Genomic DNA, 13867 nt, shown 5'->3' with positions numbered 1-13867 from the left:
TACATACATTTTTTAGTTTGAGAATATTGTGAACAGTGAGTCCTTGTCCTTTTTCTTATACTAAATGAATAAAAGACAGCCTATATGTGCAGTTGATAGGAAAAGAACTATCTCACTAATTGGTCTTTTTGGCCACACTCATACAAAGAGGAAAGGAGTCTATTAGCAGTGACATCTTCAAATACAAAGGATAAGGATCTATATAAGTCCCCAATACTCCTTTCAGTAATTTCTTGGTTCATTTGAGGAAGATACATCATTTAGTAGATTAATTATTATAATTTCTAATACCCAGAGGATTATCACCCGTGATCCTCAGGTTGGTAGAGTTCATACTTTAAAAGGGGACTAACAATGTGAAGGAAGTTGGTACTTCTAGACATCAGTTAAGATGGCTATTTCAAAAGTTATGTTTTTGCTGAGATAAGAATGTATTGGCCTTATGTCGATTGCAGGGTCATTGAGAATTTTAAAAGGAGCAAATTTCCCTATTTTCCTCCCAGATGATGAAAATTATGTCTTACTTTAACATTAATTTTTTCCATACTGCCAAAATGGAAAAACAGTATTTGAATGTTATGTTAAACTTATAATAAAAATGTTATGTTTATATTATTTCAAAATAAATTTCATACCCTTAGACCTTTTTTCCGGTCTGCTTTTATATGTATTGCAATATATTAAAATATAATCTTTTTTAATGAAGATCAAATTTGGTTGTGTAATATTTTTAAGAAGCTTGAAAACAGTTCAAGGTTTTTGTAATAAGATGGATACGATTTGTACATATTCTTTATTGACTAGTATCTTTCTAGGAGTCAGTTTAGTGCTATCCTCTTCTCTGTTATATAAATAATACTGAGGTCTTCAAACTTCTGAAGTTTTTTTCTAGTTAATGTATTAAATTAAGGATAGTATTAATAATGTATGAACTTTTTCTTTATGTGTAGACAATCAAGATGGCTGGGATGGCAAACAAGAAAGTGAGGAACGGCTTTTTGGGAGCCAGGAAATCATGACTGAGAAAGATATGGAATTATTTCGTGATATCCAAGAACAAGCACTTCAGGTAAAGTTGGATATTCAGATTGGACAATCAAGTAATTTGTTCATGTATGAACAAATTAATTATAGTGTAGGTAAGCAATAATAGCAGTTTATTCATCTGATCTATGAACATTCTACCATATTTCTTCTCTGTAAAATTATTTTCCTTCTGTAAGTTAGGGCCTGATTATTTATTGTAATTATAATGCGAAACTACTGAATGATTTGTAACAAGGAAATAGGATCATATTTGCATTAAAAATTGTTTTTTGTTGGTCACCGTATGAAGAATGGATTGGAATTAGTTAAGAATTGAATTAGGGAAACCAGTTTTGAGGCTTTTTCAATGATCCAGATGAAAGAAGATACCAACTTAGACTAGAGAGGTGGGAGTCAAATGGGAGAGATGTAGTTGGATTTAGAATATATTTTAGAGATGGAATCAGCAGAACTTGGTGACAGATTTGATGTGTAATTTGAAGGAGCAAGAGGTCATTAAGGATGACTGCCCAGGTTCTCTGAATTAATGTATTAGTGAAAGTGGATTAAAGCCAATGGGAAAGTTGCTATTGGAGCAGAATATGTTTTGAATAATAAAAGCATTCATAAAGATATTGCACAAAGTCACTTTTGAGAGCCTAGATATGGGTTAGCCTAGATATGGTTTCAACCTTTGTTTCAAAAAATTTGCAGGAAGATTTTATTATAGGGTCTTAGGAAGTCTTACAGTTGTACTATTAAGAGGTAAATGAGTCTACAGCTATGTTACCTTGAACAAGCCTGAACCCATCTGATCTCAGAAGCTAAGCAGGGTCGGGCCTGGTTAGTGCTTGGATGGGTGACCACCTAGGAAGACCAGGTGCTGTAGGTAAAATATAAAAAATAAGGGATTGTAATCTGACAAGGTCCTTGGAATCTGTGAGGTCAACCAAGGGTTGCCTCACCTAAAAAAAAAAAAAAAAAAAGATGAGTGATAAAAGAATTAGTATTGGAATCCATCCAACCAATAACCCATCATTTATTGAGTGCCTACTTTGTTCTACAAACTATGCTAGGTGTAAGGGCTATATGAGTAAGACATAGTTTATATTCTCATAGAGTTTACAATGTAGTAGGAAACATAAAAAACCAAATCCAGTATTTGTGTGCATGGTGATTATCTTGAGTAATTAAATTTCACATGGCATGTTATCTAATTCAAGAATTATTGAAATATTTAGCAAGATTTTTATCAATAAAGGTCTTTCATTAATTGGTTTGATTTTTCTTTTTTCTTTTTTTCTTTTTTTTGAATTTCAGGAGAAGTAAGGATATAGTTTGCCTGGTACTGTGTTCCATCATTAGCTATATAAGGAGCACTTCTATAAAAAAGAGCCACCTCTGAAAAAAATAGAAGCATAATAAATTAGTAGCGTAGGCTTCTGGTCTGGCATTTTATTTCAGCAGTGATCTTATGAGCTTGAGGAAATGGTTTTTCTTAAAAGGTCTATCACCAGAAAAACGCATTTGTATTCAGTTCATTCCATTGGAACATAACAGCTTTCTTGAAACATATAGAATGATTTTTACATAAAGTATAACCAAATAGCATGCTCTAATTCCATACTTAATTTCAGTGATTTTTAGTTTTGAAGAATCTGATTGTTATAACATTTTAAAAATCAGTGTGGGGTATTAAAATAATTTTCTTTTTTTGCATAAAAAACTGAAGTTATTAAAAATGAAGTAAGTTAGGTTCAACAACTCTTTTAACTCTCTGAAGTAAGGATTATTATCCCCATTTTACATATGAGGAAACTGGGACTTAGTTGCATGACTTCCCTAAAGTTATATAACTAATACTGGCAGAGGTAGAGTTAGAACCCAGGCCTGCATGACTTCAAATCTTGTGCCCTTAATCACAATAACATCCTGTATTACCCTGTAAAAAAATGCTATGGAGGCATCAAAAATCATAAGGGACATACTGAATGAAAGAAGGGAAAGGTACATAGGAAGATAACCAGCAAACAGTGGCATAGAGTACCAATATATGTAATTTGTGTTAAATAATACAGACTCTTCTACATGTTCAAAATATACTGCAGTTAGTAAGAATTGTGATCTGAGATAGTCACAGAAGAAGCAGGCTTAAAGGATGATTGAAATTTAGGTTAAATGGAGAGGAAGAAGTCTTACCAGGTGGAGTAAACATTAACTTCAGCTTTGGGGAATAAACTATAAATACAAGAGACATTGTGATTATTGGTCCATCAGATCAACAAATATCTTAAGGGCCTTCTTTGTAAGTCACACTGTGGAGATAATGTAGAAGACATAATAACTGCCCATAAAAGTGTTATATTATAAGCAGTTCTTGTTTTGCATGGCACTGTGTTGTGTGATATGTCAGAATTGTGTCCATGTTTTATGCATTTCTATGATAACTGAGATTTGATCTCAGTGCTGGTATGCCTAAGTTTCAGTTAACATGGCACCATGCAAATCAAAGACTGTCTAGTTTAGTTTGAGAGATAAAGCAGAGTAGAACATTTGTTAGGCAGTGGTAAGAAATATGTTAAAATTATTACTACAGGCCTGGATTTTGGAGGATTTTAAACGCTGGTAAGAGGATACTAGTTTTGGCATGGCAGGATTTTAAGGTATCTCCATAACTGCTTTTTTTGTTGTTAAAGTGATTTTTCCTTGGTACTGGTAAAATTAGGGTTCGGGAGTGGGGGATTGTTTTAGTGTCTTAGACGTTTACTCATTAATTATAAGTCACATATTAAAGACTATTTAAATGTATTTTGAGTTTATTCATTTAGCAGTTTAGCACAGTTTTATTGAGAACTTATTAAGATAGTGGCTAAGAGCTTAGGTATTAGAAGCAGCCTGTTCAAACTCTATCTTTCTGAGTAACCTTGGTCAAACAAATTACCATTCGTTGAAAGGATTAAATGAGTGGATACTTGCAACGACTGTAAGTCGTTCATGTAGTTAGCACTAGATAAATGTGAGCTTCTGCTACCTATTCTAGTGGTAGGTGCTGGAAATACAAAGATAAATAGAAAATGTGTCTCTGCCCTCCAGTTATGGAGACATTTATAAACCAATAATTAAAGCCATGAGATTAGTAATAGGCACTCTTTTACTGTGTGCTAGGTACTACATTCAGCCAAATTATATATCAATTTGTTACCTAAATGCAACATTGTTATTACTTGTTCCCATTTTACAGATGAAGAAATTGAAGCCTGAGAAGGATTACCTTAACCTAGAGTTATATGTTATATTAAGTATTAGAATAAATATTTGAACCCTTTATCCACTAGAGCAGTCTGACTCTAGATCTTTAACTCTTAGCTGCTAGTTTATGATAAAATGTTGCTATAGAGATATGCATGAGATGCAGTGAGAATGACTAGGAAGGTATCTGTCTAGGGATGTTAGGGAAGTCTTCGTAGAGGAGGTGATATTTGAGCAGGATGTTGAAAGAATGAGTAAGAGTTTACTATTAAATAAAAGAGGAAAACATTACAAATAGAACAGTTTGGGTGTAAGAAAGCTCACTGAATCCTTGGAGCTGGATGTAGTTAATTTGGCTGGAGTTCAAGTAAGATGATCATAAATATCCTGTGGTACATGTTAAGGAATTTGTACTTTATTATTTAGTTACAGTAGGTCTTTAAAGTAGTTAAACAGCTCTTGAAGAGCTACTGAATATTTTTTTAAAAGATAATATGATTGTGCTTGTATTTACAAACTCAGCTCTGGTGATACAGCGAGCAGTGAATTAAAGAATGCCTGAACATGGATGGATATCTATCAGTTCCCTGATTACAGTAGTCAGAATGAGAAGTGACTAGGGCCTATATGAAGGTATAGGAGGTATTGTAGGTAGAGATTTTGTGAAAGATTTAGAATAGAATGGAAAAGATACTGTATTGGGTTGGGAGTTAGGGTTGAAGGAGAAGGTGGAACCAAATTGGTATCCTAGTGTTCTTCTATTTTGAGTACATGATGATATTAAATGTGGGAAGAAGAGCTTTTTGGATAGAGGAAGAGACCATGCTTACATAAATCAGTGACTTGTGTAAAATCTAAAATGGAGAACTTTTGTAGACTGTTATATATAGAAGTCAGGAGGGATTTGGGTAGAATCTTTGCCAGGCTATCAACATACAGGTAATAAAACTACATAGGTTATAGCTGAAATTATAGATAGCATTCATTTAACAATAAATATCACTGGGTACTGGTTACCACGTGCCAGACACTAGAGATATAAGAGTAAACAAAACAGATTTTTTTTTTTTTAATTCTTATTCTCTGGAGCTTACTGTTTAGTTGGGGTGGGGGTGAGTTAAGTAAACGGTATGCTATGTGGTAGTGTTACAGGGAAGAGTCAGGAGAGGGAGAGAGAAAATTCAGAGGGAAAAGATAGACTCGTACAGTTTTAAATTGTTGGATTAGGGACTCTCTGACATTTATTAGAAACCCGAAGAAGGTGAGGGAATGAATCATGTGGATATTAGGGTAATAGCATTCCAGACAGGAAATGCATTGCAAAGGCCCTGAATCAGGATTTGTGCTTTGCATGGTCAGGGAAATACATGAAGACCAGTGTGGTTAGAACTGACAATAAAAATTAGATGATGAGGACAGAAAGGTAATGGGAGGCCAGATTTTGTAGGCTCTTTTAGAACATTATTAAGGACTATGACTTTTATTCTGAGCGAGATAGGAACCCTTGGAGGATTTTGACCAGAGGAATGACACAGTCTAACATAGGTTATAACAGGATTGCTCTGGCTTCTCTGTACATTGAGGGGAGGAAATACAAAAGCAGGGAGAACTTAGGAGGCTGTTAGCTAGCATTATCCAAGTAAGAGATACGGTGGTTTGGATCAGAGTGGTAGTGGTGAAATCGGAATTCTGGATTATATTTTGAAGGTAGACACATTAAGATATGCTGTTGGATTGGATGGTTATGAAAACAAGGAATCAAGGATGACATAGCACAGTTGGAAAAGAGAGTTACCATTTACTGAGAGGGAGAAAAATACAAGAGGAGCAGGTTTGGGGAAAAGAAGAACAGGAGTTTGATTTTGGACTACTAAACTTGATATTTTTATAAGAGATTCAAGAGAGGAAATATCAAGTAGACAGTGTGATATGTGTGTCTGGAATTCAAAGCACAGGTCAGGGGTGAAAATTTAAATTGAAGGCTTGTCAGCAAGTTGGTGGTGTTTAAAGGAATGAGAGTAGAAAGAGAAGAGCTTTGAAAAGTCCTGGGATATTTCAATTTTCAGAGACTAGAGAAACTGAGAAGGAATGGCCAATTAAACAACAACTTCCATTTCTTTCTCCCTTAGCCCCTAGCAACACCATTCTGCTTTCTTTTTCTATGAATTTAACTACTTTAGGTAGCCCTCACGTAACTGGAGTCATACAATTTTTGTCTGGCTTATTTTACTTAGCATAATGTCTTCAAGGCTCATCCATTTTTGTAGCATGTGTCAGAATTCCCTTTTAAGGCTAAATAGTATTCCATTTTATGTATTTACCACATCTTGTTTATCCACTTGGGTTGCATCCATCTTCTGGCTATTGGACAAATATCAGTTTACGTTCTTGCTTTCAGTTCTTTTATATACCCAGAAGTGAAATTGCTGGTTCATGTGGTAATTTTATGTTTAATTTTTTGAGGAACTGCTAAACCGTTTTCCACATTGGGCTGTACTGTTTTATATTTCCACCTTGCCAACACTTGTTATTTTCTGTTTTAGTTTTGTTTTGTTTTTTTTGATAGTAGCTATCCTAATGAGTGAAGTGGAATCTCATTGTGGTCTGCATTTGCATTTCCCTAATGATTAGTGATGTTGAGCATCTTTTTATGTGCTTATCAGCCATCTGTGTCTCTTCTTTGGAGAATGAAAAAAAATTTACAGCTCATTTTACAGTTAAGACTCACTTAACTAAACTCTGTTGGTAAAACATCATCTGAACTGATGTGAGACTATATATATTCTTTACTTGTCTCATTTAGTGTGGATATTTATATTGTTTGCTAAAGAAATATCAGTGATGCTTGACTTATGGAGTGTTGCCTCAAATCCTACAGGAATTGTTGCTTTAAGATACATATACTGTAATACTTTTCTAACATCAGAAAAATTCAGGATTCGAAAGCACATTCTGTTCCAAGAGTTTTGGATAAGAGTCTTGAACTTGTAGCTTCATTTCTTTGGAAAACTAAGTTTCAGTTAAAAAAAATTACACACAAAATTTTGGAATTCAGACCATTAATTAGTTGAGGGCTACCCATATTTCTTATCTCATTTACGCATTTTGTTCTTTTCTGTCTTTATGCTTCATTCTTGATAGTCCTGTCCTCAAGTTTATTGCTTCTTAACCTGAGTCTTGTGATTCTCTGCCATCCCTCACCCCTATCCCCATCTGTCAAGTGGTCATACTGTTTTGTGTTTTGAGGAGTGCATTGTGGGGATTAAATGAGATAACAACATAAGGCACAGGGTCTGGTACAGTTAGTACACCACAAATGCTGATTTTCTTTATTCCTTAAGTTCATGATCTCTCCATTCTAGAGCATATGAACTCATTCTTACATATCTCTTTCATCATGTAACTTTTAATCCCTAATGAATGGATTTTTTTTGGTAGTGTTTCTATGGGGAAAGGTTTAAATACCAGAAAGACATCTCTTCTCCCCACATTTCACATTCTCATACTGATGATAAGGCTTCAATCGTACCCTCCACTTCCATCTCAAAATGTCATTTCCCTGTAAGGAATGGAAAAAGAAGGTCAAGGGGGAGCTATCTAAAGGAAGGCAAAAGGAAGGGAGCAGGGCTCTATTGACATCAATTGTAATTTTTGTGTTTGTACCAGATCTAGAATTGGCAGAACTGCAGGAGTGGTCTCTATATATTAGAAATTGGAATGGAAGTGAAGTTTTTGCAGAAGACTATTAATCTTTTCTCATAAACTAGTAACAAAAGTTCCATTATCTATAATAGGCATATTTAAAGTTATCTTTTGGGTTAGCCCAATGACTAGTATATTTAGTGCCCTCATTAACTTTCTTAGATTAAAAAGTCTATTCTGGCTAGGAATACATGTCATCTTTTAAAGATTTTGGCATATTCAAAGGGGGAAAGTAAGAGTGTGAGAACTTGAAGTAGTAATTTTTAAAAATATTTTGTGCTTTTGATTATATCAGATACCTGCTGCTTTGGAAAGTTACATGTTTAATGAAAGAGTATTTTAGCTGAAATTTAAAAATAAAATGACCCAGCAAAGATGAAATTGTAATTCAGATTGACAATTTGACTTTGGCAAGGACTGGGTTAATGAGTAGTTCAGATGCAGCTGTTGCTTCCTTGCAGTGTAGAGCCTTTGTTAACTTCCAGATCTTAGTAAACGGAAACACACTGGCTCATGAGGCTTTCACAAGGGAGTTGGAGGTGGCGGTGGACAGGTGGATGAGCGCATGTGCTAGAACATTTCATGGTGCACAAAGGTGAGGGTAAGTGAGGCAGTGGAAAAATCTGCCGTGAGTCTCGTTTTACACAGACTCTCTTTGTTGCGGTGATGTGCAAACAATTATACTGGAACTGGATATCCAATTTCACATCGGGCATCCACCTGGAGGAGCAATGGACTGCTGACAGGAAAGCTCTCAAACAGCACGCAGTGCCAGAGCAGGTGCATGTTTTCAACTTTTGTGCTTCTTATTTGATCGTTGGCTTAGGAAATTAGATTTAGTTTCTGTTATTTGGTTATTCTGATATTTTTCTATACTACTACTATTGTTATTTTGAGCTGTGAAGATAGTTTAAAAGATACTACTTTAGAATTAGAATACTTGATTCTGGAATATAGTTTAAAGGACAGTGTTTTTAAAACCTACAAAGTTCTATTTTGGTTTTGAGAAATGAAATAATTTTATTTGAACCTGGTATTCTATATATCCTTATGATTTTTGTATTTGGAAGAGCCCCAGTATTCTATGGTGTCATAACACAGTTTGTTCAAACAATAGATATTTGTCTATTTTTTGAGGTGTCTAAGGAAGGGATTGAGGTTTTACCTGGCAGTATTCCAATTTGAAACCTGAGAGAGTCCCTTGACTTTTTAAAAAAGGAAAACAGACCACAGAGCGTACTCAAATAAGTTGTGGTGAAGAAGCTTCTTCTTTAAAAAAAAATAAAAATAAAAATAAATTAAAAAAATTAAAAATCCAATTAGTTTTGTAGAATGTGTGTGTGTGTATGTCTTGGACTACAACGAGGAACTTTTAATACTCTTTCAGTGGTTTTTAAAGCATAAAGTTGAAAGATAATTTTGGTAGTTCTTTTTTCCCCAGCTTTATTGAAATATGCTAGAAAATTAGTTACTCGTATTTATACTGTATAATTCAATGAGTTTTTTTTCAATTATAGTTGTCATACAATTATATACCAGTTTCAGTTGTACAGCATAGTGATCAGATACACATAACTCACAAAGCCATCACCCCGCTAAATCTAGGGCCCGTCTTCCCTCTTACATATTTATTACATTAACCATCTTCCCCTTGCTACACTCTACATCTCCAAGTCTATTCTGCAACTATCCATTTGTTCTTAATCCTTTAGACTTTTTTCACTGTCCCTCCTGTTCCCTCCCATCTAGTAGCCCTCAAATATTCTCTATGAGTTTATTTCCACTTTTGTTGTTTTTTTATTCTATAGATTCCACATGTATGTGAAATCATGTGATGTTTGTCTTTCTCTATCCGACCCATTTCATTCAACACAATATCCTGTAGGTCCATCAAGGCAATATCTTTTTCCATCCTCTTCCTTTTAGTCTGTTGTGTGCGTGTCTTTTAATTTGAAGTGAGTCTCTCGTAGGCAGCTTATGTAGGGGTCTTGTTTTCTTATCCTTTCAGCAACTCTATCTTTTGGTTGGAGCACTTAATTCTTTTCCATTTGAGGTACTTGTTGATAGGAGTGTAGTTATTACCATTCTTTATTCATGTTTTTGACACATTTTTTTTCTTCTTAAAGGAGTCTTTCCAACATTTCTTGTAATACTGGCTTGGTGTTGAGAAATTCCTTTAGCCTATTTTTGACTGGGAAGCTCTTTATTTGTCCTTCGAGTCTAAATGATAGCTTTGCTGTATAAAGTATTCTTGGTGGTAGATCCTGGGTTTTCATCACGTTGAATATTTTGCGCCAACCCCTTCTGTCCTGCGTAGTTTCTTTTGAGAAATTAGCTGCCAGTCTTATGGGTGCTTTCTTGTAGGTAACTAACTGCTTTTTTCTTGCGGCTTTTAAAGTTCTGTCTTTGTATTTAACCTTTGGCATTTTAATTATGATGTATCTTCATATGGGCCTCTTTGGGTTCCTTTCTTGGGACTTTCTGAGCTTCTTGGGGTTTTATGTCTATTTTTTTCACCAGGTGAGGGAAGTTTTCCATCATTATTTCTTCAGATAGCTCTTCAACTTCTTGTCTTCCTTCAGGTATCCCTATGACATGGCTATTTTTACATTTAATTATGTATCATAGGCTTCTTAAATTATTATTATATCTTAGTTTCTTTTTTCTCACCATTCTCATTGAGTGTCCTTGGCTTCCCATTCTATAGCAGTGGGTTGATCCTCTTCTTTATCCACTCTGTTTATTCCCTCTAATAATATCCTCTTCATCTCAGATAATGTGTTCTTCATTTCTGACTGGTTCCCTTTTATAATTTCCATTTCCATTTTTATGTTTTTTATTTTCTTGTTAAAGTTCTCACTGAATACACTTCCCCTAAGTTCGTTGAGCATCTTTATAATCATTGTTTTGAACTCTGCATCTGTTAGATTACTCGACTCCATTATATCTGGATCTCTGTTCTGTTCTCTCATATGGTTTCTGCTTCTTTGTCTTCCCATTTTGGCCCCCTTTCTGTATCTGTTTCTATGTACTAAGCAAAGCTCCTAAGTCTCCTGGTCTTATTAGCACAGCTTTGTGTAGTAGGTGTCCAGTGGCACAGTCCTGCGAGGGGTTCAGCTGAAGGCCAGGTTTAGCCCCAGCCTGTGCCCCTTCAGGGCCACTAGTTAAGATTCAGCAAGCAACCCCCAGATGCTGTGCTTATAGTTGCCTCAAGAGGCCATGCCAGAAACCGAGGTCAGCTGCCACCAGTGTGAGTCTTGCAGTTGGCTTAGTGAAGAGCACTGGACTCACGTAGGGCACAACTGGATGTGGCTTGGGTGGGGCTATGCGTTGGGGGAGGCAGTTTCAGGGAGTCCTCTGGGCAGAGCAACCTTTCTTATCCAGTTCGATAATGTCTCCTGTGGCGGCACCGAGTCCACACATTGGGAGTGGGGAGGCCTCAACAGAGGAACAATGGATACCACCGACACTTCTGCCCAGAAAAGAGCCTTGCCTCCGGCCTTCACTCCGACAACTCAATGTCCCCCTGTAAGTCCCTGGTGCCCCCTGTGCAGCCAACCCTGCCCTGGTGCAGCAGGTCCATCACCACAACGTGGACATTACCCCCTTAAGAGGCGTCTGCAGTGCCAGCTACCATAACCTCTGTCTCACTCAGCCACTGGGGACCAGGCAGCCTCATATCTTCTCCCACTCCTACCTTCTACAATTGCAGGTTGATTAATTATTTCTCTCCCTAGTTGTAGTGTTTCTGTTCTTCTAGATCCCAGGTGGCTTTCTTTGCTCTTTGCTGCATGTTTCTGTCACAACTTTGATTTGGTCGCAAGAGGGATGAACAAAGCCTCTATCATCTATCCATTTTTTTTTCCTGGTAGTTCTTTTGATGAAGAGTTATTAATACTTGGGTTTGATTAGGCTAAAATTCTAGCTCTATTAAGTCAGTTAATGTTAGAGTATCCCATGGTAAATAAACATATACATACACATGTATTATATGTTATACACACACATATAATATATGTATATATGAATATGTTGCTATGTTGAATGCAGAGCAAATCAAATTGCTCTTAATTTTAAGATTTTAGTCCTTAGCTGTGGCTTATATTGGAATTGCTCGTGTGGAAGTCATAAAGGCTTTTTATAAGTTATTCTTTTATATATATATATATATATATATATAGTGTAGCTATTCAGATTATTATAGGGATGAAGACATAGAGATTATTTTTATTATTATAAACAGAAGGTAGATAAAAGGGCTGACAGTACAGGTAAAGCAGAATATTTTTTTCTTTGGCCAAGTATGTGAAGAGCTACAGGGACTTTCAGGGGCAGTGTAAAATGAACTAGGGACATTCGATACTTGTTTTGCCATATTCTTTTTATATCGTTCTTAAATATTTACTTTCCCAAAGCAGAAAACCATTGTTTTCTATATATGCTCACATGTTTTTGTTGCCATTTGAGGCAATTGTGCAGCACTCCTCCTCACTTGTTACACATTATTTTTTATCTTATATTCCCAAATGCCAACAGTTTCTCTTTAATAACTATAAGTTGTTAAGGGCATGCGTTTAGTTGAGGAAAGTATTCGCACTATTATTAAATATGGAAAACCCAGTGACACCAACTATATTTGGTTCCAAGAGATTTATTAGCATTTTTATTCTTCATTTGGGTGCTTCCTCTATTTAAAGAATGATATAACTTATTTCAAAACTTAGCTTATTCCTGGATTTTTTTCCTTGTTTTCTCTTGTAGATTCCTGAGAAGACAAGGTTTAGATTCGGATTTGTTTGTTTGTTGGTTTGTTTGTTTTTTGTTATCTCTGTACTTAATTTAGCTAATTTTTTTCCTGCACAGAAAGTTGGAGTGACTGGTCCCCCTGATCCACAAGTTCGCTGTCCCTCTGTCATTGAGTTTGGGAAGTATGAAATTCATACTTGGTACTCTTCCCCATATCCTCAAGAATACTCAAGGTATGTTTTGAGAGACCCTTTACTTTCTGTTTTTAAATTCATAGAACTCCAGCACTAGAAGGGATCTTGGGAAAGTTTTAGTCCATTTCATCTTTTTACATTTGAAGAAACTGGTAGCTTTTAATATGTCCATAATAACAGCATGCTTAATCCCAGTTGACTTTAGATTTTTTTTCCTATAATCTGTTCAGAAGTTGATATTTCAAATTAAAAACTTGACATAAGCAGAATGAAAGGGGAAAATTTTTTCTTTAACACAAATTTGCCTTCATACCTCACATCAAGAATTTTAGAGAGAGGGTCAGACAGATGGATGGACTGATAGATGGATAGACAGACAGAAGGAAGGGGGAGAAAAAGAGAGAGGGTCTTATACTTACCTATAAATAAATATAAAAGTTTCACCGAAGGGCCTTTTATCTAAATTTTTATCATTTAACAATGATTTGTTTTCCCAGGAATAATTGAACAAATGATATAAAATTTTATATAAAAGCTCAGGTATTCAGTTATAAAAATTGATCACCAGCTTTTTGGGATGAGGCAGTGTACTTAGTGAAGCCATATTGGTTTCATGACTTAACTCTGACATTTAAAAGCTACATAACTTTAGAAGTTACCTAACAACTCTGTACCTCCATTTCCTCATCTGTAAAATGAGGATAAAAATAGGACTGACTTCATAGGGTTTGTTGTGAATATCACATGGGTTAAACATGTAACTCACTTAGAAAATGGTAAGTGCTCATTAATGTCAGTTATTACTGTTTTTTTTTTTTCCTTTAAGGTTTAACAGTTGAAAAATAAGATTTGGTCAAAAAAATTAAACACTGGTTTATCATTTGAAGGATAGCAGTCACATTAATGTTCTCTTTAATCTGCAAATTACTTATGCTGCAGTTTCCCATTGA

At 35.3% G+C, this 13867-nt stretch overlaps 1 protein-coding gene and 1 pseudogene across 2 annotated transcripts in view; both read left to right on the top strand.

Annotated features, from left to right (window-relative positions):
- The window catches only part of KAT6A (lysine acetyltransferase 6A), a 98433-nt gene that overhangs the window by 60314 nt on the left and 24252 nt on the right, over window positions 1–13867 (top strand). For both annotated transcript variants that reach the window (XM_036228749.1, XM_036228748.1), the window contains exons 8-9: window positions 951–1069; window positions 12841–12956. In XM_036228749.1, coding sequence (XP_036084642.1) covers window positions 951–1069; window positions 12841–12956 — 235 coding nt within the window. The remainder of the gene's footprint in view (window positions 1–950; window positions 1070–12840; window positions 12957–13867) is intronic.
- LOC118609504 lies at window positions 1800–1918 on the top strand (annotated as a pseudogene).

The sequence above is a fragment of the Rousettus aegyptiacus genome, unplaced genomic scaffold (assembly GCF_014176215.1).
Source record: "Rousettus aegyptiacus isolate mRouAeg1 unplaced genomic scaffold, mRouAeg1.p scaffold_m13_p_11, whole genome shotgun sequence".
Lineage (NCBI taxonomy): Eukaryota > Metazoa > Chordata > Mammalia > Chiroptera > Pteropodidae > Rousettus > Rousettus aegyptiacus.
Note: the sequence above shows the minus strand (reverse complement) of the source record. Positions and strands in the feature narration are given on the sequence as shown.